This window comes from Galendromus occidentalis, unplaced genomic scaffold (genome assembly GCF_000255335.2).
Source record: "Galendromus occidentalis unplaced genomic scaffold, Mocc_1.1 scf7180000076735, whole genome shotgun sequence".
Classification (NCBI taxonomy): Eukaryota; Metazoa; Arthropoda; class Arachnida; order Mesostigmata; family Phytoseiidae; genus Galendromus; species Galendromus occidentalis.
The window spans coordinates 129508-156702 of NW_003804724.1; the positions used below are offsets into that span (position 1 = coordinate 129508).

The 27195-nt window shown below is 50.6% G+C and overlaps 3 protein-coding genes across 3 annotated transcripts; 1 reads left to right on the top strand and 2 right to left on the bottom strand.

Moving 5' to 3' along the window:
* Positions 1 to 12882: 12882 nt before the first annotated feature.
* On the bottom strand, positions 12883 to 16152 carry LOC108863709 (repressed by EFG1 protein 1-like). The gene is made up of 5 exons (XM_018638223.1): positions 16107 to 16152; positions 14335 to 14525; positions 13363 to 13660; positions 13120 to 13286; positions 12883 to 13002 (listed from the first exon to the last, which is right to left on the bottom strand). The coding sequence occupies exons 1-5, from the start codon at positions 16150 to 16152 to the stop codon at positions 12883 to 12885; spliced, it is 822 nt and encodes a 273-aa protein (XP_018493739.1).
* A 621-nt stretch (positions 16153 to 16773) lies between these two features.
* Positions 16774 to 20557, bottom strand: LOC100900157 (saccharopine dehydrogenase-like oxidoreductase). The gene is made up of 6 exons (XM_018638226.1): positions 20398 to 20557; positions 18894 to 18994; positions 18334 to 18601; positions 17908 to 18178; positions 17317 to 17805; positions 16774 to 17073 (listed from the first exon to the last, which is right to left on the bottom strand). The coding sequence occupies exons 1-6, from the start codon at positions 20444 to 20446 to the stop codon at positions 16974 to 16976; spliced, it is 1278 nt and encodes a 425-aa protein (XP_018493742.1). The 5' UTR covers positions 20447 to 20557; the 3' UTR covers positions 16774 to 16973.
* A 270-nt stretch (positions 20558 to 20827) lies between these two features.
* LOC100899027 (ragulator complex protein LAMTOR5 homolog) lies at positions 20828 to 21692 on the top strand. The gene is made up of 4 exons (XM_003740112.2): positions 20828 to 21005; positions 21092 to 21153; positions 21281 to 21392; positions 21579 to 21692. Exons 1-4 carry the CDS (start codon positions 20971 to 20973, stop codon positions 21637 to 21639), a joined length of 270 nt encoding a protein of 89 aa, XP_003740160.1. The 5' UTR covers positions 20828 to 20970; the 3' UTR covers positions 21640 to 21692.
* The last annotated feature ends 5503 nt before the right edge of the window (positions 21693 to 27195 follow it).

The window sequence follows — 27195 nt, forward strand, 5'->3', positions numbered from 1 at the left end:
ACAACACACTCACTTTTACACACCTCCATCCATAAGTAGTGGTTGAAGCTCCCAGCACTTAAACGCCACTGCGGAAGGCAAACCGGGAGAATTCCCGCAGATAGCACGGTTAAGATCTTCGCTCTTAACTTTTTGGGTGGCGGCAGCTCGGTCTGGGCCGTAAGCGGCGAGAAACGCTGGCCAAGCGTAAGTTACGTGAGTATTCGTCTATCTGATGAGCCGCTCGATTGCGGATGGGAAAAAATCGAATTATCTTTCGACTTTTGAGCGAACAACAATTACACCGAGGCGAATATTTGCCGCTGCGTCCATCGAGCGTCGCATCAGATGATAGGTGGCTGATATCATGGGAATGATCAGCATCATGAGCTCGACAGCGAGCCTCAATCGGAAGCGAGGCACCCGGATTTGGAACATTGCTCCAGCTCGTACTTCGGTCCGGGAACTAGAAAGACCGACGAGGAAGAGTTCGTGAACACTTGTCCTCGAGACGGCTGTATCGCCAACATTAGCAGCACGTGAATTTGAGCCCCCTGTTCATCTGAGCGCTTGTTCACCTCCTTAGTGAGGTCAAGCGTTAATCCTATTGGATGCTCTCGTCGAAATCGTATCACAGGCGCGCGCCCCTCGCGATTGACTACTCAACATGTAAACCATCTATCCACGGATGAACGTCCGTCAAGTAAACAAAAAAGTAGCGGAGTCGGTACCATCTTTCTGATTATTGTTTCTGTTTACTCGGGATTCCTCTCGAATGGCAATCGGATAGACGGGACAAGCAACAGAAAGTTTCATATCCCAGTGATGCTCTCAGTGCTGTCGGTCCAGATATGGATCACCCTGACTCCGTTTAGCTATTACGATCCCATTCCATCCTGACTTCCCGAAATAGAGCGATCCGCCAATTACGAACTTGTTACACTCATCGTAAAGGACTCCGTCGAGGGAGGGGTCCTCGGACCCCGGAACCGTCGTTTTTTTCTCCGAAATTCGTTTTACATCTGCTCTAACGATTATTTTACCGGAAGCTCGATTTCATTGTTCAACCGAACACAGGATCCACGTACCCCTCAAGCAGTGTCTTCTCTCATTGGAGCCCGGGCCGCGCAGCAGACTTGCACGCAGACTTGCAGACTTGCTTGCACTTGTGCGAGCTTGCACGGTGGGGAAAGACGCGTAAGCGTCGTATGCGCTTTGTCATTTCGCTAAGAACAGATGATAGTCGAACCCACAGCAGGCTATCTTTCATTGAGATGGGAACGATTCTGCTTCCGTTACGCCCCTTCGAGGAATCTGAATCATGTGACTCCTCGTACGAGGGATTCTCTCGGAGATAGATAAATGTTCCTGAAGATTCCGATAGATTTATGAGCTTCACGCATACCTCCTCGTAATTCTACGGAGACTTGCTGCTCGCCTATTGCATTCTTCTGGGATTCGCGTGGAGAGGCCACGCTCGATCCTCGCAGACTGCATTTACATAGATTGATCATGATTTTTTTGGGGCTATCAGACGTTTCGAGGCTTACACGAGAGAATCACCAAACGAGGTGGATAGATCGATCCGGCCCCCGTCAGGCGGTGGTAACTAGTAGGCTTTCCGCCCGAGTTCGCGCTCAGAGAAGTACGGATGTGAGAAGGGATGATCGACGCTATTTTTTCTCGGACAAAATATTGAGGCGATATTTTCTCGGTTTCAAAAGTTGGTGTGGGGGATGATTCAATTCATCGACTTTTCATACCCTTGGAACAGCCCGGGTGTCCGGCATGGAACCCGAGCGATCGATTTGCGAAGCTGTCACTGTTCCCTACGGTTCGAGCGGCAAACGAGAGCGAATAAATGAGAGGGCGAGTTCAAGCACGAGCATCGACTGTCGCAGACGTCCGATCATAGGGACGAGTGCTTTATTGGATTCGGTTGGGTGGTGATTCATCTAATTGCGTTGATAAGAACGACTGCTCAGGTCAAATCGAAGAAGGCGGCTCTCAGGCAGACCGTTTCGAGAATTTGAGGACGTCTCAAGGTCGTACAAATACGAAGTTGTCGCAAACATCGACATGAGGGGAGGAAACTAGACTATCAAACTTCACTTCTCTTCGCATCTTCTTCCGTATCTCACTCAGGGGTTTCGGGGAATTCGACCAAAATCCAGCTCATTGCCTCTGACAATGCAAGAAAGCTGCACGAGCCAACTGAGTCGCGACGCCGAATGGACGTGTTAGGAGTCGAGAACTAGAAACTGTGAAACGGGAGCCTAAGCAGAGAATAATGGACACCGGTGGGAATTCCGTGACACAAAGTCGGGAGAGAAGAAGGGTGATTGCGGATCGTGGGAGTTGCTCTCTTGAATGAAACCGAGACCCCGGTCGCGATCCATGCGAAACTCCTGTCAGAGAGAATCGAGACGGAGAGGCTGCGACGGAAGAGCTCGATTCAGCATTGCTCCGCCATCAACGAGTCTTTCGTTCCGGTCGTTTAGAAGGCAAACGTTTGCTTTCATTGATGCCATTACGAAGGGGGAGCATGGGAACAGGTTGATCTGCTCCGATCGTCCGAGAATAAATCTTCTGTATCGCTCTGTTTCTAAGCAGAAGTGAAAATATTGTATGGAGTCATATCGACAGATCAAGACGGAGTTCTAGTAAGGGTATATCGAGTGCGTTTCTCACGGCCCTGATGCCGTCGCAAACGACGGACGGATGATGCGACAGGATTTCTTTCCAGAGAATCGCTCGACCTCGAGTCCCGGTATCCAAACCCCGATCCGTCGGGTCGCTTTGTTTCTGATTCGAATTCCCAAATACTCGTCGGCTCACCGAAATCTCGCGGGCCGTTAATATTCGGGTGCAGAAGCTATGATGGCGTTTCGAGCACTTTGCTGCGAAGCAGACAAAGATCATAGGAAGTTTCCGTAGATTTCCCCATCTAGAAGCTGAAGTCGAAAATCCTTCGATCTTCTATCTCTTCGAAAGAGTTCTCATTTCCGAGATCGTCGATTATTACGTAATGATTCTGCAGCGCGGCTGCGTACCACACCACGGCTATAGTTGCAGAACTCGATCCTGCTAAAAGTACCCTCGCAATTCGGCAGCCGGCGATCCCATTGAGGGCTGAGGGGGCTTGACGTTGTTTGGCGCAGAAGACACCATGCCGTGACCGGGGTATAACTGATATTCGCACCGGGCTGGAGCGGGGCCCGCTCAGAGAGATCCCCATCACCCGGAGGACAAACTTGCACAAGGGAAATGTAATCCCAGTACATATTCGGACGCTTATCTCATCCAAACACCAGCGCGAATCGGCGTCAAGGGGCATCCCGCATCGACGGACATTTTCTGTCAGATTGCACCCGGGACTTGAGTGGTCTTCCATTGACTCAAATCTATTTGTCAGAGCATGGATCCTAGCGCCCCCCTGCAGAGTTCCATTCCCCGGACCATACTTCGAGAGAAGCAGCCGTTTTCTGAAGTAGACTCTCGTCGATGGAATCCGCATCGCAGGAAAAATCTAGACCACCCAGACAACGAGCGTTCAATTCGTCCACTCACCGGTTGTCGATCCTCATCTTGAGTTCACAGAGGACGTTGAGGCACTTGTATTCCAGCTTTGCAATCGGCAGGGTATCGTCAGAGCGATACCGAGGATAAGGACTCAAAAAGCGGTCGATAAACACAAACAGTATGTCCCACAGCGAGCCAGATGCAAGAAACGGTTCGTGATACTTGGAGTTGTTCGGAGAGCAATGGGGAAGCCTCAGAACACGCTCGGGCACGCTTCGATTGCGGTGAGGTATCCCGCCAGCAGGATATAGAACAAGTTTCGGGCTGCCCTAGGTGTTTCGTCTTTGTTTTATAACTTCGCACACACCGAAATGGAAAGGGGGCACCAGCAACAACTTCCAAGCCCGGGTGCCAATGGCGGGGGCGGACAAAAGTTCGCCAAGTGAGAAAGAGGGGAAAAACGCCAACTGGAACTTGACTCACTCAGCTGCTTCGTTCATCTGGTCTGCTGGCGTCTTGATTGACATCTCGACTCGATTGCAAAATCGGACACAGCTTACGATTCGATTGATTGGTCGTGAGATTCATTCTATAAATACCTCCGTGGGATGAGGAGTTCAGAGGCAGAGAATTCTGAGGTTGAAGAAAACCTCGAGACTGACGAGATCCGCGGCTCGCCATCGATGATTTATCCCTACGACGAGAACTTGAACTCACGACGGGTCCCGACCGAATAGGGGAGCGTTTTGGCCGTAGAGAGCAGTCAGAGCTCAATAAGCATCCGTGTATATTTTTCATCAATCGCCGCAGAGGCTAACGTCCACTGTGGTGTCCAAATAGACTCCTCAATTAAGGCACGGCGGGTCTTTCGGCGCTCGCCAGAATTGACGGATGGAAAGATTCGCGCACGCTTCGGTGAGAAGATTGAGATGCGTTCGGCGATGTCAACAGATGAATTACCCAGCCGTGCGCCGGCGGGCTCGAGCTCCCGAAACGGAACTTATTAAGATGCGCTTCGAGAGGCTACAAGATCACGTGTCGAGGAAAGTGAGTTCTTAATAATTCTAGGAGAGTTCATGCTTGACTTCATCAGCATCCAACTAGTTATCGCCCAGATTCGGGGAGTGTTTCCAGGATCATGGACAAAGAAAGCGACCGACATCATGAAGTAAAGACCACCCAAGGAACTGGTCGAATGTCATAATACATCCGTGGGAAGCCGTCGCTCGAAGAGCCTAACAAGAGCAGCTACTCACGCTTTGCTCATGCTCCGCAAGAGTGACAAGAAGGAAGTCGAGAGGGAATCTTCTTGAGTTCTCTCACAATCGGAGAAATAATTCTTGAAGATTCTTCCGGCCACGATTCTCGCCGTGAATCGGGGGAAGGATTGCCGAATCTCTGGAGATTATCCGATGTTTCATAGGGGCTAGACAGGGGAGTTGCTTGTCGCAACGAAGCTCATGAGAGTACTGTCGTTCTCCGCAAGAGACCTCGATGAATTGAGGCGCAAAAGCAAGGCACCAGATCGGTCTGCTGAAATCTTCGGGAACTCTTTATCCCGGAGCGAGACTGGCACCCATGGAAACCACTCTCGGTCTTCACAGCTATTGACCACCCAGCGACGTTTTGCTACGAACAACGTCGAGAAGCTCATTGGTGGGTAAGCTCCATTGAAGATAGATCGTTTTAGATTTCGGGGGCGGTAAGGAAAAGGGAATCTACGTAGAAGCTGACTGAGGGATGGAATTTTTGAAAGATAAGATTTAGGCGGAGTGGCGAAGAATATCTGCCAGCGTTCCAATCTTTCGTTATATTCTCATCCGTTAATCAGAATGGGAAGTCAGTCGCCAGCGACCATAGACTCAAATGGGCTGAATTAAAATCAGCGCAGGCCAGTGATTTCCCGCTACCGTCTTCACCGAAACCTCTACATAGCTCCACTAATTCTACGAGCTCGGTTCCGTGAGAAGAATCGATATTTCCTTTGGGACAAGCGCTCTTGTTCCCGGAGTGATCCGATCGACTTTGGCCCAATAGATCTTGAGCTTTCGATGTTTAGGTTTCATGCCTCTGTTTCCGGGGGCTCGGCTCATATCCGTACTTGGCAGGCGGAGTAGCTCGAGACGATGGGAGCAACAAGGGGACGACGGCGTCCTGGACATGAAAGTGACTGAGCTTCGTCAGCCACTGGAGTTGGCTCGTTCCTCGAAAATTACGAAAGCATACTTTCTAAGACACCGTTTTCAAAAGCCTGTAATTCGTAGAAGAAACTCATAACTCATCACTCACACTTGACGGTTCTCTCATCATCGCTTACATCACAATGTTCGGAGGAGTTGCGATATGTGAGGAAGCGTCGGCAAAGCAAACAAGCGGATGAATAAAACGTGGTGGAGTGTTTGATTGAGGCGAGCCTCGGCTGAACAGAGTTCCAAATGAGGTGAATGCCACCGGGTCGGATGATGTTTCCATGTTCACGGCAGAGCGACATGCGATCAGTCAAAATTCACGGCTCCGGACTCGCTCGTGAACTAATGATTGTTGACATGCAATCAGCTCTGCCATCGGGAATGATCCCGCCTCTCGACCGGAGGCGTCAATAATATCCAACAAACAAGCTTTTGTAGCTCCATCGTCGGACCCGACCTTCCCACCAGGCCCAATCCGCTGCATTGTCAAGTTCCTCATGTTTCCTTGCGAATGATGCACCGATAATCTGCTTGATACACTCAAATTGCCAGTTTTTTCGCGAAGATAGGTCTCCGAGGGTTTCTAAACCGGAAATCCGCCGTCGGCTAATCTGGCGAAACGGATCGCGATCAGTGGAACTGCAGTGAAAACAAACGAAAGCCGCAGGGGTAGAAGGGGCAGCGACTCGAATCGACGGATATATAATATGTTGCTTGATCACGGAATCCGCAATAGGGTAGGCGACATGTCCGTTTCGGACTCCGGAAAGCAGATCAGCCTGCTCTCTCCGAGAGCATTTCGATTTTCCATCCTCTGGCAGGAGGTCCGTTTTTCGAAATAAACCCCGGAAGTCGACTGAAATCAGCAGAAGCCGTGGCGCGGCATTCTCAGGAGGGCCGCAACTTTCGTTTCCCCCTCGATGCCAATGTGGTCGATTCAAAGTGGCGCAATCGCTCCGAACCTGCGCCCTTCCCAAATCAGCCTAGTAAGCTCGTGGGATTCTATCGAGCGATATTCCTGCAATTTACGCTCCTCCCAAACGAATTCCTGGGATTCCAACCAACGTGATGAGCGAAAGGCTCATTGTCTTCAATATTCGTAGGACCTCGGCTGGCATGGGCCCCGGAGCAGGAGACGCCGGCAAGTACGAGTGATAGTTTACCCACGCGGTCTAACTGTCGGTAAGCTCGTTATTCTTGTCGTGGGCACTTTTCCAAGGGTTGTTGATCCCAACGCAAACCGTAATTCTCTTGTTGTATGAGCGCTATTGTCCACAGCTCATGTTTGGGCGAAAGTCTTCCGATTTTGTAATTAGAATCCCTCTTCTCGTTCTTCGGGAGAACATGGATACCTCGGAGGTGTTAGATGAAATGTTGGTGATTTTCAAGCTGACGTAAGCTTTTTGAAGTTGTGCAACGACCACAGTGACGGGCTGAGACTGATACTAATAATAATAATCATCATCAGTCCCATGATAATGACGCTTGTTGTAATTATGAGTCCCGGCGTCGAGGGAGAAATGAGCCCGGAGCGTCTTCCCTTTTACTTTCCATCGGGGCTCGAGCGCTTGCTCCACTGCAACTTCGTTCTTGGGAGGAAGTCAGCTATTAAATTAAGTGATCGCTGGAAACACAACTTCTTCTTCAAACGCAACTTCTCTGGCTCCGTTCTTATGCAGGACGCCAACTTTGGGGCATCTCTCTTCATTTTTATTCCGTGAAGAAAATAGCCATCGTTCGACTGTAGTCCGTAACACTATCGGAATTAGACGCGAACAGGCGATGGAGGAAGACCACTAAGAACACCACGGCCGCCGCGGAGGGGCAGGTCGGAAGACCACATTTGGATCTTTCTCCGGAGGAATTCGTTGAAAATAAATTAGAAGAAACGCTTTACCGAAACTCACAGGGTGAATCGCATAGCGAACCGCTCCACTGGAGTTTGTCGAGCGCTGGGCGGCTCCAGTCCTAAGTCGATTTCTTTATTTTTCAGAGCACCGCGTATACACTGATCCACATCGGACATGTGCGGAGTCTAGCATGCGATTGCCATCGGACGTATCGAAAATTCCGAGATTACGTTCGACTCCGCTAGGAATGGAGGGCATCAAGCATTCTGCTCACCCACCACGAAGAAATCTTGATGCTCCTTGAGCAATCGACGGCGCAGGATGAATAAAAACTCAGGAAGTCACATGACTACCCGTGCTTCCTCTACACCGACCGAGCGCGACGTTTCCTTACTGACGGGACGATTCTATCTCGTTCAGTCCCACCTGTGCCGTAACTTCGGAATCGCGTTCGAGATCAGCCCACGGGCTTAAGGGCTGAAGGCGTGAATTACACTCGAGATGTGTCCCGTGTCGCTGAGTCGTACGACATAACCTCTGTGACAGGAGCGGAACGAATTGCCTCGGGAAGGTGCGATGGATCTGACACGAGAAAGATGCGAAGTTCAGGAAAGCAGCACCCGCCTTTTCCGACCTCGAGAGGAAATACGTGTCTGTCGGCCCCCATCTTATCTAGAGGCGGAGAGTAGTCGAACGTTAAAATAAACATTTTGTAAGAAGCAAACCTCCGTCAAATTCAGGGAAGGTCGATCACTTGATGAGCTATTTGCTGCCCCTACGATTGTCTGGCATTTGTAAAACGATCCACTCACGCCACTTGGTTCTGCGCCTCCTCACTTCTGATTTCTTCGTTTTCTTCCCTCCGAGCGGCCGGCGTAGGGATGGAATTGTGTGTGTGTTCCATGATCCGTTTCGCGTGTTAACTACGGAACACGTCAAACAGACAAAAACGAGTGTGCAAACGACTGAATCAGTGACCAATTGCGAGAGTATCATATTTTACAATTGGTCCGCTCGCTTCTCCTTCCGCCGGAGACGCGCGAGCAGAAAGGTACGAGTGAAACGTTCCGTTTTCGTAACGCCGTCGAAGAGATGATTCGGTAAACGAGGAATGAAATATCGACGAATTTCTTCAGTAGTTGTTCCGTTTGAAACAGAAGTAGACAGGAAACAGACGCTTGGTTCCACGTTCCACCCCGGCTTTGAAGTGTTGAGAAAAATGGAAACAGCGAAGATTATTGAGTTTCATAGATTTTGTTGTTTCGAAGATCGCGCCTGGCACCACGTCTTCTTGACACCAGACGCATAGAGAATGCGGCATCGGCTATCCTGACGGCGGAAAAAAAACTCTCGGGGACGCCAGGCAGAGCGCGCATAAAAACGGAGAGTGGATGAGCTCCCCCGAAATCCGCTGCTTCCCGAAAACTCTCCAAACAGCTAATTATTGCGATGATGCAAGGGGCCTCCTGCTTTCAGAAGCAGTTTGATGATCACTGAGCTCCATCACAGCGAACAGATCGACTTTGCACCGTAGAAGTGCGAAAATACATAATTCATACGGTGACGCGGAACGGGTAAATGTTGATGAGGATTGCGGTCGAGGGAATCGTTGCACCGGCCCCCGATTCCCTTCAACCAAGAATTCTCCCCAGCTTCAGAAATGGCTCGAATTGCGAGAGAGATTTAGGATGTACCAACTTTTTCTCGGGAGAATCCTTTTTCGAAAATGAAACAAAACAAAACATCTCCGACGGTAACGGCTAGTGAACCATATCCCCAAGAAAGAAGTGCTCAAGACTTCATTCTCTTGTCCGAATTTCACGCTGTGATCACGCCTCGCGCTGTCGTCTTTAAAACCTGAGCCGCCCCATGTCGAGCCAGACCTCCCCCGCGCAGCAGCCGGCTGGCAGATAATTACGCTTGAATTGTTGCAGGGCTTCCGAATTTTTCCATCGATTCCCCCGTAAGCGCCTGGCTTCCACGTGAACGTTTGAGACACGACAGATTGGGCATTATTGCCTCTGCGGAAGCCGGACTCGTTACACAACGATTATGTCCTCATGAATATCCGTGAGATAGTTTCTCCCGATTTCGGCTTCACGAACTGGTAAGGAGAATGGTTCACGTCATCGACATCAGAGAGAGAAGCTCTTGTCGGAGCCTCTAGTGGGGCACCTCGGACACTGATGCCGTGTTTCCTGACTCTCTTCTGGAACAAGCAACATCCATTGATGGGGAGTTTTGCGAATCGTCCACAAGCATTCGTGACCCTGTGGAGCAAGATGACCAGCTTGAATCGGGGGCTGAGCACCTCCGGGGAAGGCTCAGGTTTTGATAGCATAATTGTTCGGGAAAGAACATGCCGACGAGCCCGGGATGACAATCCCGTGGACGATGCCCGGCGAGGAAATCGCTCTTGTGTAAACATTCCACGTTCTGAAGTCCGAGCAGTCACGTGTCCCACCGCATACCAGTCACCGGCAGCAAGCGAGCAGGCGGGTGGCGGCTGACCAACAACGCGAGCGACGGGGTAGACATTGCGGTGGAGTTGAAGCGCCGCTCAACAATGCCGCTTCCACTCTCGGTCGAGCGAAGATTTATCGTTGCTCTAAACACCTCGACACGTTCCGCGAGGACCGCCGGAAGCACAGGAATCCTAGTTGGCGAACGTTGAGAAGGATCAAACGAAGTTGTAACCGATCTCGCGCCTCACCGCTTTGAGAGTTTGGCTCGGGTGTTCGCCGAACGAAGAGGTCAAGGCCGATTCCAGGATCCTCGGGACCCTTCTTCCATTATTCTCGAATATCGTGGGGTATTTGGTGGTTATGGCCCGAACAGCACAGGCTCCATCGCTCCTTGCGAATTCCTATCGACAATGAACCCCTTTCCAGTCAGGACGAGTGACACATCTTGAGATCCCATCAAGCTTCCCGAGACGCTCATCGCAGGATATTAGTTTGGCCGACTATCTCGTGTAGTTCATCGTGCGGGTGGGAGCGCTCATGGCTCCCGGTGAAGTCTCGGGAGAGTTTTTCCCCAAGCCAATTTGCCACATCGATAGCTCCGCGAAATCGTGTGTACGAACGGGAGATCCCCGACAATGCAGGTGTCTGACTCATTGCTTTGCCACGAGTGCAGGATTGTTGCTCGGCCGACCCAATGAAAACATTCTCCGCTGTCTCCGTTGACAATCTGAACTTTTCCTCGTCTTTGTTGTTTTCAGGACACAGTTTCGCACCTCCAGTTCCTTTGAAAATTGCGGAAAGAGAGCATCCGAGAGCAGAAACAGAGAAAAGTGATTCCCGTAAGCAGTGACGGATTTACCCAGTAGGCTTAGTAGGCTACAGACTGGGGCGGCAGTTATAAGGGGGCGGCGGAATTCTGGTTGGAGGTTCTGTGATCCTCGACAACTCACTCAGTGAAATCATTCCAGACCGGGACGAGGACGTCAACCCTGTCAATGAGCTTGAAGCTGCCAGATTAACGGCGGGGAGTCGTCTCAAAACGAACAGCGAGTCATAATTTCTTGGGTGATCCCTGAGAGCATACCCGATCAACCATTTTGAAAAGGAACTCTTATTTTTCCTCTTCTGGGGTCGAATGAATAAGTGGAGACAATTTCCAAGTCTACGGATCCTTAGGCTTTTTGTGGGATAGAAAAGAAATCTCAAAAACTTGGTGCAAGCGCCGAGAAGAATCGGGATTCATTCCCAGATGAGTAGTATCAGGGCGGCGATTCTGATTAAGCCTGGAGGCGGCAGATTCGTGAATCCGCCGCTGCCCGTAAGTCAAGCGAAAAGAGACGTCGGATGAGAGGTCTTTCGGGGGCTCCCTGAGATCATGACACGCATCGTTCCGTGAAAATACGTCTTCCGCTGAAAGGATCTTTTGAACCGCTGGACGCCCATTCAGCAGAGTTCGATTCCCGAGAGGCACCCTCGCTATAAGAAGAGTGCTCCAGAGGAATCGCAAAACATGCAGCCATAATAAGGAATTAATGAACATATCGGGCGGTATTTCTGGCTGAAGGGAGTATTTCATTCGCAACGAGCAATCGTCTGGGGGAAAAGAGGCAACCCCAGGAATCACGCTGTCACGAACATCGAGGTCTCTCCAGGCTCTGGAGCACCCATGACTCAGAAGGGTGTAGGTTCCCAGAATAGCCAGAGCCCATCCTGGCTGGAACCTCGACAACGAACGAATCGTGCGGTGAGATGCACCACGGAAAACTCTAAGAGCATTGCAGTAAGTAGCATCCCAACCATCTGGCAGCTACTCTAGCACCCATTTCGGCGCAAAGGTAGTAATGTTTAAGGAGGGTCATCCCGCTAAAATCTGCATCCTCCATCTTGGCCCGCACACTCATTTGGAACCAGGGGCTTCAAACGGCTCCTTACAGTAAATGGATATATCTTCCGCATCTTTCAGGAGGAAAACAAGTCGCTCTGCTTCAAGTTGGGAAGCGGTCACTGAATGTGTTTCCGCGGGAACTGAAGGTTTCGTAAACGAACCGGCTCCATATCCGAACACGTGCCGGTGGAAGATGCAAACGGGGGACTCCCAATCCACCGGGAGCCGCCGTTCGAGACTGAGATCTAAAAAACTTACTTGAGGGGCCGAGCTGACGTCGAATATGCGCTCTGGAGTGTTCACTCACAACTCCGGGGTTGCTCAGCTTGGTGGGGTGAACTCGGGGTTCGTCTGCTGCGACCCCACATCGCCCTTCCCTCTCAAAACGGAGAGGGAAGCCAACTCACAGCCCACGAAGCTATACACCCGAATACAGGGACTGGACTCCAAGCGTTTTCACTGAACGGATCCTCGGATGAATTGAGGGACGTTGGGGCCCATCTGGAGATGAGTTCAACTGACATTGGAGAGTCGGCCTCAATCTGGATTCAGTCAACGGTTCCCACCCGGAGACCCACATGAAGTTCTCGGAGAGCTTATCTCATATGCACATTCCTGAGCGAAAGAGAGGAGCACGGTTCTTGCCGTGGAATCGATTAAGGAATACTCTTCGTTGCGCGGAGTCCATCGCTCCACACATCAGTATTGCCTTTTTGGCGAAGTGATTCCGATTTTCCGAACAGCTACATTCTTCCTCATGAGAGAACATCCAAAGTTGGAGGTGCCTCTAAATCTCGAATGGATAAGTAATCAATAAATCTTATGACTGGATTATACATTTTTCCCCGCTACTGAATGACCCCGACCTTTATTTTGACGAGATCGTATGTACAATACAGACATGTGCATGGGAGAATCGAATCGACTCTCAATGACCATACGGGACAGAGCGGGGACGAGCGTCTGAGATCATCATCCAGGTGATGGGTTGCCTAAGGTTCATCGTCCTCGGAATCATGCGGCGTCGTCGGTTCCCGGATCTCAGGTCTGACGTTGTCGACAAACTGTCCCGCAAGATTCCCTCGAGGCTGGTAAAGAGCGACAACAATCACCTGGGTGGACGATTCGTTCAGATGTTGAGTGCGAGGAGCAGGACTCGGGGTCGAGAAGAATCTTTCGCCAGATATTCTGACATCCATACGCAATTGGTATTAGATCGTCTAGAGTACCTTGGCCTCGTTCTGGATCGATCGTGCCTTCCCAATTCCTAGATTCCGCGACGATCGCCAGACCATCTGGGTGAAATTATTCCCCTGCGTGTGTAGCACGTCCGGGTTCAGAGAGTGGTCGTACTTTCGAACTCCTCGATGATACCAATGTTTGGTGACTTCTTTGGCTGGAAGACTTCACGGTGAAATTATCCTTCCAATATTGGAGTATGAAGATCACTATCGATCAGAAGAGGAACTCACCGGTGACGTCCATCTGGGAGTCGACCAATAAGAGAGGCTGATACTTGACGTAGAGATTCTCACTGAAATCTTTCGAAGAGGATCTGGGTTGGTAGGAGATGCGATCGGTGTGCGCGATCTCATTCGCTAGCTTCTGAGCTTCGTGACAAAGATCGAACGACAACCGCAGAGGTTTGGCCTGATGCCGAGAGCGGAGAATGTTGTGCCAAACCAGACACTTCATGATGAAATCGTTATCGAGGTAAGCAGGGAGCTGTTCCTCTTTCGACGAGACTTTGACCGATTCCGAAAGGAACACCTGGAATAGTCCAAACTCGTGATTCAATCCCGAGGACTCGATCTTCTCTCATGCGATAATTGCCCTCGTCCTGAAATATTTGGAAACAAGGGGGAACCTCATAAGCTTTGCCCTCACGAGAACTCGTCGGCTGATTGAACCCAGCATGTGCGATCGATGTGTTTTCTGCAACTGGGCTGTACAGACATTCGACGAGGGATGAAGATGTTTCGTGGAGGAATGAGAAGATCGATGACTGCTCTCGAAGAGCAGTGACCTGATTCGATCGTACTGACAACAGTGCGGCTCTCTGAGCAGTCGAGAACAAGAAACATAAAGCGATTTCGAGCGTCGAAGGCTCACACGTTCCGATGAGAGCCTCATGCTCACTCACTGGCCAGCAGTGGCTCAGCGAAATCTGGCGTCGTCATTAGAAGAGGTTGAAAACCATAAATTTCGTTCACAATAAACAGTGCAATCGCGAAGTCTAAGCCGGTTTCAGTCTTCACCTCGAGATTTCCCGGCTTCGGCAAAGCTCCCCGGAGATCTCCACGGCAATCGAAACCCGGATTCCTCGATAAGACATCCCGAAGGAAGATGCCACAGGCGCGATGCGTTTGAAGGTCGCTCGCTCGTCAAATCTATTCATCGGAGGCCTTCCTGTTCAAAATATTGAAAACGCTCATCAAATTAACCTTCTTCATGAATCGCAGTGTGAGTCCCTGACATGTGGGTCGCTCTGGCTTCGGGTCCTCTCGGGTAGGTCTTAATCGCAATGATTTACTCTTCTTAGATTTCGATCGCTTCAGATCTTTGTCTTTCTTGAGCAGCGATGACTGCCGGAATTTATCCACGAGGGAATCGATCTGTTCCTTCGACTCGAAATCTGGAATGAAGATCGATTCCTTAGAGAAACTCCAGGTGGATAATGTAGAGTCATTCGGACGCCGGCATACGATTCGATTCCTACAATTATAGGGGGGGGGACCGTCAAGATCACAGTCCCGGACGCGGAGCAGACCAGCCTCTTCCATTGCGGATGTGATGGAAGTTCCTCCCACTCGACAGTACCGCGTGACGATGTGGATCCTTTACCTTGCTCACTGAGCTCCTTGTCACAGCGATACGAAGATGTGCTTGAAATACGCGAGAACATATCGAGCAGAACGCATGGAAGAGTCCTCTGTGTGGAACAGACCAAATGAACGGCTGCGATGTCTCTTTCCGAGAGAAGAGACAAGTGATTTCGTTGGGAAGTAGCGGACCGACGACCAAGTAGCCGCAAGTCTGGTGCAAGGGCTCTCTTAATTGCCGTCAGTCACATCGGATGAGCTCGAACAGAGGAAGCGCTGCGATGTCAGGACGAGTCTCTCTCATGGGAGAGCTCTGGCTGCTACGGATAATGGGTCAGACGGACCCATGGGTTCAGACATAGTTATAGTTGTTTTTATTCTGGTTCCGCGTTTCGAAATGTGTACACTGAGAGATCGAAAAACGAGCTGATGTAGTATCGCCTCACGATTTTGGGTCTTACATCGCCTGAATCGGTATAATATCTCTTCAGCGAGGCTTGAAGCCTCCGCGATCGCCGTCGAATGCTTATACGATATACCCTCTTCAGACTTATTCCGCATCGTCGCAACCGGGCATAATGATTACTTCTTTGTTTCGGATGAGGACTCCCCAGGAGGGGTTATGCATCGGAAACACGACTGTAGCGTGATGGATAAAGACGAGACAAAGCTTTCATCAGGCTGTGGTGATTGAGGTCTCTGTCAAGTGCGGTCAGAGCCTCACCTCTACACGCCGTGCGAGACGCGCCTGCTGAGCTTACGCACACTAGGAAAAGGAGTGTGTGATGCAGGTCTGGAGCTAACATTGCAAATATTGTGAAATCGCACCTCGCGATGATTCATCGAGCGACTCCGCCTTTACGTGGGCGTCACGTCGTTGTCAGCTTCATTCATATGGGGGTGGCGAGAATGATCTTTAGTTCACGGAAACTCTCAAGGGCAGCCAGTCCATGACGCCAGGTAGAGACTCACTGGGAGAACAATGTCGCTTCTCGGGAGAGTGGAGTATTTCGAAATCTTGCGGAATTTACACTGATCTCAACTCATCATGGGTGGGTTCTTTTGAAAGCTAGTGGTAGGAATATCCGGACTTGTGGATTGTGATAATGGAATCCAACCCGCTTGCTAGTGAACTCGCCACGCTGCTTATCGGAAAGGGACCTCGGCGTCGCTTGAAACCCCCCCCCCAAGGACAAGCGTCAGTCGCTTAGTTTCCGTGTTGCCAGCCTCTGCTGCTGACGAATGCCGTGTTGCAGATCTCGGCCATTTGAATCCTTCCAGATGGGATCCCCATCAACGGATCTCATTATGTAACTTAGAAATCCTGCGCAATCTCATTCAGTGGGCCGTGTAATTCCGGAGTCCGAAGCGTCGGTTCAATCATCTTGACTCACCTCTAAAATAACTGTAACGGCTCGAAGTGGCATTGTGTAGCAACATGCTCCACTATTCGCTGACCATCTTCGATTGGAAAAAGAATCCTCGAAACGGTTCCCTTCCCGGAACAATTCCTCGCTGTGATCCTCCACTTAGTGTCCAGAACTCTAGCACCGAGCACCCGAATGTAGTTCAAGCTCTCGATCAGCTGAGAGTTGTCAAACCATAATGGAAGAGAGAGAGAACAGCCTCGTTGTTCCGGAAAGGAGGATACCCTCCCACTGTGCGAGGCTCTGTAATTGAAGTCGAAACTACGCCGATAGGAGATCAGAGCGGTTTGTGGGGAGACCGTTCTGCTTGTGTGACCTGCTCCGGTCTCTAACGGACATAATCAACGGACTCGGGACACCTAATATGGCTTATCCGAGACGGCCGTCGGAAGAAATGCTCGAGGAAGCTGTCCAAAGGAGAGCTGAAGAAAAAATGACGCGAGAATGGAAACACCACTCCGTTTTCGAAACTTCAGAAAGCCTACAACGCGTCCTTGATGACCCAAGCTCTGACTTCACGCCCCGTGTGTAAGTTCCCATCGGATGGGCGCGGGCGTCTCCGCGTATGCCGCTCACGAGACAAGAGCGAATTTGCGGTCGAAGAACTGAGTAGGAGAGACCGCACGGATTTTCGAAAAGCATTGGATAAATTCGGTTTATTCTTTCGAAGCGGAGAGCAGTTCCCGAAGCAGCTACGTCTCGTCCTGGGTACGTTCTAGGTCCGCGGAGCTCAGCTTCCTTGTCCTCTCTGCGGGACCCAGCCGATTACCAAGTTGGATCTACTCATAGGATTGAACTGATCTCGAAGCACCTCTCTGCCGTCGAAAACTCATTTCATTCCGAACTTTTAACAGTGAATTTGAAGCCGACGTCCTCGAGTCGACGTCGCAGCGTAGTTTTCTCGAAGGCGAAGCCCGGAGGTATGCAGCCTCCGCTGAAATGGAGAAGATCGACTCAATCTATGACGAGAGTGGGACAATTGGCGGAAACCTTTTTCGAGATAGCATGGACTCAAACTGCATCCGACGTAGACTGATTCGAGGAAATGGAAAATAAACAGAAGCGCCTTCTCTGTCGACATCGGTTGCGCTGAGCCATCTATGCCTACTGCACAACCCCAAATCTTCCGCAATGCATCCAGACGACGGATGATATAACGAGGCTTCTGATCACTCACCTGGAAGGCATCACCGTGCTCTCCTTCAGGATGCACACGGCGCTAGTTACGAGCATCCTTCCGGTTCCAATATATCCAGGATCGGGACCGTCGATGGCGCAAACTATTTTCCTTGTCGGAGGTTTGCTCTCATCGTCGTCAGCGTGCCAGCCCTTGCCTAGAGCGTAAGTTCTGAACGTGCGATCTTCGAGTTGGTCGCGAGTTGCTCCACCCTCCCGGAAAAAGCCGAAAGAAAACACATGCGGATACTTCGAGAGGAGGCTTCTTCCGCGCGAGAACTGAGTCATAATCAAAAACAGTGCCGCTCCAAGACTGAGCAGAAACACGGATAGGAGACTCGGCATCTGGAAGTAGGTCTGAACTTGGACTGCTTTGTAGTTCGGGTCTACTTGTACGCGGAATCGCTCAGAGGTCAACGCTACTGGACGGTCGCTGCCGGGGAAAGGTAGGCTGTAGCCCTTAGCTACTGCGGTGGTAGATACTAGGCCGCTGCAAAGACAAAGCATAACCTCTCAGTCGATTAGAGAAAGAATCCGGTGCATAGGACATTGTTGGAGACTTCTGATTTCAGAGGAGCCCCTCGATACTGACCGGCTATCGAGCTTGAATTTCGGTTTCTCTGGCTTCGTTGGGAAGAGAACTTCGGCCGTTTTCTTGCGCAGGGCCGGGAGTTCCCCTCGATTAGCTACTCCCTGAATTAGACTGTTCCACGTGCCTGTATTGGTTGCACCTCCCTTCGGGCTCCGGAATGTCAGGAACGTTTCGATGGAATTTAGTCTACCTCGGAAGTTTTCCTTTGTGAAACTGATCAATGTGTCGCACGGGATGGAATCGAAGCCGCAGGCGGAGACGATGTAGACATCTACAACAAGGATTTTTCCTTCTAGACCACAACAAAAATGAATTTTCCCCAGGCCTGAGTGATAATTCCAAGAATGATACTAGTAGTAGAGCAATTCATCATCGAGATCGTTTTTCTCATGTCTCGCGGCAAGACTGAGCTGATGATATATTCACTTTTGGCTTTGGCTAGCTCGTGATATTTCAGCTGCATGGATTCGATGAAAGCAGGTTCGCCGCTGACATCAACGTGATTCGTGCCTTCTTCGACACAAGCCGAGACTACGGCTTCCCCGTAGAAGCGGTACGGACCGACGGTGTTCACGACGATACGGCACTGTCTAGCCATTTTCCTTAGGGACTCTTGATCGGATGTGTTCGCGATGACTTTCGGCACTTCCGCGGAGAAACCCTTGGGGTCCTTTCCCAACCATTTTGCCACTTCCTGGAAGGAATTCGGAGAACCGTATAATTGCGGAATTCACATCGGAAGAATCAGAAGAGTCAGTTTATGATGCAGTCAGAGCTGCATCATCATCGCGACCCTCAAGTCCGACTTGCGATAATTTCCGAATCATGTTATCGAGTCGATACTCTCTTCGAGTAGCATGAAGCAGACTTGGTTCAGTGTTGCCGGTCGCCAATCATTCAGAATGGGACTAATCAACACTAATTTGCTTCCGTCTATCGACGGTTGACAATAATTAGACTAAGAATTAAAAGGAAATGACGGATACCTCGAGAGCTTCGTTGAGACGACCCTCGTTCCGTCCAGCCACAGCGAACGACAACTTCTCTTGCTGACACGCCTTATACAGGGCCTCGAGCGTGTAGCGACCTGGGAGCATGTAAATTGGTGCTCGATTAGTTTTCATAATTCAAGTCTGCAGATCTCGTTACGATTGAGCCTCACGAGAGAAGAAATTAGCAGAATCCAGGTCGTATCAGTCTTGGATCGTGGCTCGTGGTCCACACGGATTCGCGATCGAGGGAGCCATTGGGGAGCGTCCCTTGTAAGATTGATGAATGAAGTTCCTGATAATCGTTCGATATCTTGTATCTGAATCGATCTGGTCTCGAGGCAGTCGGGTCGATTTCCAAGGAAAATAGATGTCAGCCCCGGGATCATGAATCGTGAGAATCTACCGCGGTGCAGGAGAAAGCCCATTCCGATCCAGGACGGTTTCAATTCTGGGACTTTGCTCCCGCGAACTTCTTTGCCGTAATGCTCAGTCATCGCGGACGATCGACAGCGCCATGGACCGCAACACGAATGCTCTAGAGATTGCAGATTATTGGTCCAAATATACCGTCTTAGAATGTGCCGCGGAATCAAAGTCACGTCAGGGAAAATGTCGGGCGTTTTATTCCCCACGTTTTCCGGTTCGAGTAATTTCTTGAACCCCTAATCCTTGCAATTCTAGGACCATGCCGCTTTTCCATACCGAGAATCGAACGGAATCTAGTCTCCAATCAGAACCGAATCAAACTTTCAGTCTCGAGTCTACAATGCCTCGCTTTCGATTTCGCGTGCTCTCATCGATGATTTGGCACTCAGAGTCTGGAGCGGTCTCAATATTTGACCGAGTATCGCACGTTCCCGAGGGCCGGCTGTCAGAAGTTCCAGTCCCTCATACCCTCCTCCAACATCGCTCGATCGAATTCCATCCAATCAGAAAGAATCACGATTGAGGACTGTCCGCGTCGGGAGAATGACTTTCTCTGACGCTAGTCGAGCAACTTCCTCCTCCTGGTCTAGGTGAGAGCCGCGATTGACTAGATGACAACTCAACTCCTAGGGGAGCCGCCTGCGCTTGGAAAGCCGTTAAGGTCGGAATCCTCGGAACAGGGTTCTCCGAATCTTCTGCGGCAGTAGTTTGCTGTCGGAAAGGGCATGCAAGACTCCGACACTTCACGCATTTATCCTCAATTTAGAACGAGACACCTTCCTGCAGCCGGCTGAGGCAATAGCAAGAGCCAGAACTATCATGAGGCTGGAAAGTCTCTGTTCAACGAACGCGGGCTGAGTAATATCTGTGATAAGATTCTGTGGAATAAAACTGCGAATATCTGGATGTTCTGCTCGTCTGGGAGAGGAGACGGATTCCTGATCACCAGCCCGGGAACGACCACTTCTTCGATGGGGTCGTCCCGAAAGTCTTAGGTTGCCGATGCCTTGATTCCTCATCTGCCTCCACGGAATCCTCAATCATGATCGAATCTTCTCAGAGTCAAACTCACCGGTGACACCCGTCGCACCGAATAGTATTATGTCGAACCCGCGCGACATGTTCGTGACTGAACTACGGATCTATAGTTTGCCGTGAAGGGTGGCGCACGCACGGAACCGAGGGCAAATATATTCGGTGTCGTCTTCAATGACGTCGTCGCCAACAATCGCTGAGGAGCTCTTTCTCAAAAAATATCATAGTGGAAAGAGAATCGGTAGCGTGAGCCGCGCGCTGGAATTCCGACCGGAATCATGACCCTCCTGCGCAGGCTCCGTAATCACTGGGGGAGACTTTCCCTTCCTGAGGGATTCAAGGCTGTTGTTGCTCAGCCTATTTCATTTTTTTCCCAAAAGATCGCCCCTCCTCCGACGCGGCCTACACTTCGGTCATCGAGCCCGGAGAACGACGACTGGCGCTGTTTACCAGGGGCGCTGCGGTCGCTTGAATCAGCTGATCGAGGATAATATGTTGTCAGTTTGAATGCCTCCTCCGAATAATTCTACTCCCGAATCCCGAGTCTCCACCAAAGTAGCGGCACTGGAACCAACGAGCGAGGGTGATAAGATTCTCAGAGTAGAGAACCATGGAGAACTCGCTTATAAAGTCCATGGAGGAAGCGTGAGTGTGCGACAGATGATGTTCTCACCGTAGATCGATATCGTTTTCCCCTGCCCGTATGATTGACCTATCGGTAACCATTGCAGATCGAGGCAGGACGGCGTGGTGGCCGTGGTTTGCGCCGATAACGATGGGTTTCCTGTACAAGGTGAGCCAGCAGTGAGACAACAGTCATTGAACTGCGCGTGACATATCCTTATGACCACTCTATGACCACTCTCCCGGGACCCTTAACGAATTCTCTGCGATGGAATTACATCATTTTCCCCTCCCAGTGAGAGGAAAAGTTCCTTCCCAAGCTGCCGGAGTCATAACACAGATGTGCGAACTGGCGAAACAGCTCGATATGCGAAGCACACCGACGATTCAATTGGAAACAGAAAAACTGTGAGTGACTATGAAGATCTTGATTCGATACCCTCTAGGAAATCTTCTTCTTCGCAGGGTGTGACAACCACCCCTTGCGATTTCATCTCTGCGTGTTCCGGGTATGAGAACTCACCTCAAGACTCTGCAAGCTCGGCCTCCATTCCTGTATTTCTTTATCCAAACTTCAGTTTCTCCGCCTTACAGGAACGTATTCATCCAGAAGAAAGATATGGCCACCGTCGCTGTTTACAAACAGAAAGAATGAGAGTAGCTCCCGAGGGGGGACTATGTGATCTGTGTAATAAAGCCGTTATTTTTCCTTGCCGGAGTTTTCAATGCAGACCGCATTCCATCTACATCCATTCCCTGCGAAGGATTTGCGGTAGGACCGCAATTCACAGGAGCTTGAGATCCTCCCAATACTCTGCGATGCAGAAGTGTTCCCTTCAAACAACGAAATGGTCGCGCCGGACTCCTCAAAGACGCTCGACGCCTCTCACGCCGCCGTCTCACTCCATACCGAAACACATCCCCACAACGCTGACGGCCGGAAGGTGTCGGCCCAGTCAGTCGCGAAACCTCGGACGGGTAAGGCCAAGACATCTCGACATCAGAAGTCAACGATGGACGCTTCCGCTGAAGCTGCAAAACCTACCGGAAATCAGATCATCGCCGCTTCCATTGTTCTGACGATAATTCTATTCATCATGGGAGTCCTACTCCGAGTCATCGTATTGAACCTGAGAAAAGAAGACTAGATGACAGAACAATGATTTCTCAATAAGACTCGCGCGACCTCGACGAGGGGTTCTCGATTCGATAAGAGCAAACCTCAGCCGTCGAAGCGATGCGGGTGCTCGATCATATTTCGAGATGACACCGTTGGATTCAGGGCGTTCTCTTCGGAAAATCACTCGGGGTATCCGACCCGGAGGGCTGTATTGGCGGTGCGCTTGGTCGAAATCGTACGACCAATGTCGCGTAGGAAAGCTAGGAGCTCTCTATCGTTCAACTGAAAAACAGCGAGGAGCGAGATGTTCTTAGATCCTACCATGACATGGAGCATATCGTCGATCCTGCATATTTAGTTTTTGGGAATCCCCGGTGACTGGAAACCAGAAGAACGAAAAATGATTTTCGAAGAACCTGAATTCGATGAGATTTTCTTTTCAATGGCGTCGGATTCGACCGTGAATCCGAGATCGCCCTTTTTCGGAGGCTCCATTTGACTAGGGCGAGCTCGATCGCAAAAGATCGATTTGCAAAACACAGTCGCCCTTGCGGATTCTCTGAGGGAGGTTCCGTCAGAGGTACGCCGAGAGGCCATGAGATATCCGCCATGAGTCAAACGGTGCCTTGGAGATCTCTGATGGTTTTTATTCTATCCGTCCTCTATTCTCTCTCTATTGAATTGAATATCGGAATCGAGTTCCCTACTTATATATCGGACACCGTACACGGCAGTTCGACGGTACCAGTGATTCCCGCCTCATATCCTAGAGTCCTAGACGACCGCCGCGAGGAAAGATTTGACCCTAACGAAGGAGGAGGGTCGTTCCCGTGAATAAAATGCCACAGCGGAATAATCGCCGATAATTTCGGTTCTCAATTTGAGGGACAAGATCCGACCGTGGCTCCGGGGACATGAATTCACACTCGAGACATGCAAGACGAAGACGAGTTCGTTGGTCAGGTGATGACTAACACTCGAGGAAGAGCACCTGAGCCGATTCCTATAAATTGAACCTCAACCCCGACAATCGCGATTCGGAAGCATTCATCGAGCGATAACGACGAAAAATCACCTGATGGAAGTAGAAAGCAAGGACGCCCTCTCTGGCGATGCCCCCGCCGAGACGAAAGTATGTGAGGAGAAAAGTCCGGAGCCTGCCGATGGAGATCAACCAGAACAGAAGATTTCAGCGGAACCTGCGACCGAGGCCGGATCATCCGACCTCGAGGATGACCCAATGGAAAGAATCTTCGCGGTTCTGAACGATATGATTTTCACGTTCTCTGTAATATTGATCGGATGTCAACTCAGTCGTTGGTACTGGACCAATTAAGGCACCATCCGGGACAATAAACAATCTGGGTGAGTCGAACCGACGATTCGCTCGACTCCCGCTGAATGTGAAAATACAGGAGTGATGATGTCTCTGGACTCTTGAGAGCGAAAGTGGATTGCGCAGGGTCAGCCGGTACATATGACTTGACGAGGATGTCGAGCATAACTTGAACGCAGACACGAACTTTCGCGCAGGAAAATTTCCCCGAACATGGTCTGAAGTCTGTTCCCGGCCTCAGATCCGTACAAAATTCTTGAGGCTCCTCGCGGATCATAGAGTAAGGGTTGTCCCTACCCTATGATTCTTGACGTGAGTTCTCCAGCCGCCGAGCCTGCTTCAAGAATCGTCTCTTGCACAAGGCCGTACACAAATAACTCCCCTGTCGTTCGCGGCTTCGAGAACCCTTTCTATGACTCCGGCTTGTGAATTGTCCTCTTGGATGTTCGTGCTGGAAGCGCTCCGCAGTGAGATTGGAACCGGAGGGGTAGGGCTGCATGAGCAAACGGCTTCGTCACTTTATGTGCTGCTTCGTAGTCCGGATGTAGTCGTGGAACCCCGAATGGTTACATTTGCCGATCTCTCGACTTACCATATAAGCAAATACGACCGCGGATGACAGGCGATTCTTTGGTTTCTCAATTTCACTGTGCACGCTTGCATGAGAAGTGTCGAAGACGCAGACCAATTGACCCCCTAAAGCTACAGGGCTTCTCAGAGGCCATAGTGAGTGGCTTTCCGTTTGCTTGATCAGACCCAATCGCCAGGCGCGTGCCCAGGGATTATTTTCGAGGGGGGGGCATTGTCTTTGAGGGGGCGAACTACCGATGTCGATGAGCCTCAACGGTGAACTCCAAGGGAGCCCTGCCCCCCCCCCCTCCCTGGGCGCGCCACTACCAATCATTGCGTTCTGGGGCATCCCTGTGTGGTCATTGCGATGGCAGTCCGAGGTTCCGCGGTACTAAAAGAACGAATACAGGAATATATAGCACGAAAGCTCGCACAAAGAATCCGCGGAGCGAGAAATAACGGGAGCCCCTGATCTTGAGACCATAAAATCGTAAGCCCTCTTCGGTGGAGCCTGAAACGCGATCATCAGAGCGGCGCTAACCTCCGTACTGAGGATGTACACAATGTATAGATTTTCAGTCCCCGAACCTATTCCGTGGAATCTCCTTCAATCATTCGCAACTCTCTGCTCAGCCTAAAGAGGTCTGCAGACATGAAGTGATTCATCTTCAGCCTGTGGAGGCGGCGAGAAATGAGCTTTTGAATCTACAGCATGGCTCACACCGTACAGGGGGCGATTTGACTCTTTGAGCTTGCTCGAACGTCCGGAAATTCGCCTCTGATTACTTCATCCGAACCCCGAGAAGGGACGAACGGAGACTGAGACGACGTGTGAAGACTCAAAAGCCCTTGGGTTGTGATTTTTCGCAGATGCACGTTCATTGCAGAAACGAGGGCTGGACTCAACATCGCTATAAATCGAGTGGGAGACCCTCAGAAATCCTCCCGACGGGAGAGAGGGAGACCGATTCAGGTCCCGATTGTTTGCGAAACCTGCAGAACCAAGCACAGACCTTTCGGGGATCACTCTCGGTTGAGTTCTGCCTGCTGTGACTTACTCCCTGGTGCAAACATGAATCTCTCGGCAACAATGATCCTGGTTTCCGTCTTCATCTGTTGTACATTGGCAGAAGTGCCAAGAATGGATCTCAAGGTGCTGGCATTGAACACCGATCACATCTCTAGATGTAAGTTGAGAGAATTTATAGGCTAAGGGGTACCAGAGAGAATATTTCACGACCATCTTCAGGAAAACATATTGAACTCCTTGACGCGATTGGAGTCCGAATGTTCATTATGAGAGCTGTGCATTCGTGCTTTTTGCCTCCCTCACGGGCATTAACGAAAACGAGGGGATGACGCCGTAAGCCTCGTCCATGAGAGGGGTTATTTTCATGCATATATTGCTGTTTATTTCGCTCTCTCCCGTGCATAAAACGCTCAGCCTCATTAATTACAGATCTGGCTTTCACGATTGGAATAGTGGCATACGTCGGGAAACTCATGTCGTTATTCGAGAGCAGCTCACCTGACGACGGGGGCTCATCGCACCACATAGTAGAGGTGGAGGATCCCGACGCAGGAGAATATTCTAGGAAACATCCTAGTCAGAGATCAGAAGCAGATATATCAAGGTTCGTACTCCGTACCCCCAACACATTGAGAGGTGTTCCCGGGACCCCCCATTGTGGCGCAGACCTCTGATCGACACGCAGCCATTGCTTTATCGCTGTGGAGCAGGGATCCGCAACCTTTCCTGCTCCGCGACCCCTTCGGTCGACCACTTTGCCTCGCGACCCCCTAAGAGGAGCACCTACCTAAAAATTGAGATCGACTTTCTCTCTCACAACATCTTTCGATTATATTATGGTGCTACTCCGCACAATACTTATTCCTTCAATTTCAATGTGAGATTTGCTGCGGCTTGTCACAAACAAGCGACTTGAGATCAGGCTGAACATCCGTAACCGCGAGACAAAGAGCGGCGTGAACATCCAATCTACTACGTAGCTTCGTCTTTATGATCGACGACAACTCGTAGGAAACCTCGGAGCGAAGGCTGGAAAGAACAATAGGTAGGGCTCCCGGGACCCCCCGGTTGCGGATCCCTGCTCTAGAGTCTCTCTGGAGCAACGAGTGTTAATTGGGCCCTCCGCTCTATATCTCTTACAGAATACTCGACGTCATTTCTGAGTACGGGCAGAGATCGGAACAGGGGCCCTTCACTAACAGGAGGAACCGCAGATCCCTTCGACGTAGGCTTTGGTCGAAAGGCAGAGAATAACTCATGTATTCCGATCTCATGAAATAAAGATCTCCGATCGACTTCCTTCCTACCGACGCCTTTTGATATCATTGAGTATAGGTGGTCAGGAAAAGGGCCGGAGCTCGAGATACAGATCCCGACATGCGAAAGTCAACGTTCGTCCAATTTCGGCATCTCTCGACGACACGATCTATATCTATAGTGAGACAGACGACGTTATGCTTCTCTCATCCGATGATTCGTCAAAACTTCGAATTATCGTGGGTTACAATTTTCATACAGCTCCTAAAGATGAAGTCAGGGCTCGACAGTTCGACACCATCCTGGTATGGTAGGCTTGTTTCAAGGTTGACGGTTCGCGCAAACGAGGTCTCCCGCTGTCCTGCGCCGGAACTCGTGTCTCCGGATCACGCTTGCCCACCATAATCAAGCTTAAATCAATCGGACGGGAGCTTGTCTGGAAATGGGTGGTCCGGTTCCGATCTCGTCTCCTTGAGAGGGTCGGACCGAACCACATGTCTCATCAAGCCCTTCTCTGCACGGCGCGCGGCGTCATATCCGCCAGCGTCTTTGCCGAAGCTTTCGCTGTCGCGAGCATCGTGGGTCTCGATCGGAACCGGAGGGGTCCGAAGGCGTTCAAGCACAGCTACGCTCCGCGTCACCATCGGAGTTGAGTTGGTTGAAGCCGCGACCTCCGGCGAATCTACCGGATCGTGAGACCCATGGATCTCGCCGCCCATATCGCTCGAGGGAGGAACTTTCGTCTTCGTGCTCAATCACGAGTCTCGATGACTCACTTGCGGCTCGAGTTACCGAATGAGAGCATCATGAATCCTCTGAGGGAATGCTTCCGGCGCATTCCCTCCGAACCGGTATCGAACACAAGTTTCGTGCTCACTCTCTATTGACGACGGCGCGA

Coding starts and splice junctions, on each gene's coding strand:
- LOC108863709 (XM_018638223.1), bottom strand. CDS start 16,152: ATGTTGCTACACAATGCCACTTCGAGCCGTTACAGTTATTTTAGAG. Junction 14,526..16,106: donor CCGTTACAGTTATTTTAGAG/GTGAGTCAAGAT, acceptor TCTTCATTCCAG/ATTTCGAGTCGAAGGAACAG. Junction 13,003..13,119: donor CGATCCAGAACGAGGCCAAG/GTACTCTAGACG, acceptor TCGTCCACCCAG/GTGATTGTTGTCGCTCTTTA.
- LOC100900157 (XM_018638226.1), bottom strand. CDS start 20,446: ATGTCGCGCGGGTTCGACATAATACTATTCGGTGCGACGGGTGTCACC. Junction 18,995..20,397: donor CGGTGCGACGGGTGTCACCG/GTGAGTTTGACT, acceptor ACATGCTCCCAG/GTCGCTACACGCTCGAGGCC. Junction 18,602..18,893: donor GTCTCAACGAAGCTCTCGAG/GTATCCGTCATT, acceptor AATTCCTTCCAG/GAAGTGGCAAAATGGTTGGG.
- LOC100899027 (XM_003740112.2), top strand. CDS start 20,971: ATGGAGAACTCGCTTATAAAGTCCATGGAGGAAGC. Junction 21,154..21,280: donor CGATGGGTTTCCTGTACAAG/GTGAGCCAGCAG, acceptor TTCCCCTCCCAG/TGAGAGGAAAAGTTCCTTCC. Junction 21,393..21,578: donor CAATTGGAAACAGAAAAACT/GTGAGTGACTAT, acceptor TCCGCCTTACAG/GAACGTATTCATCCAGAAGA.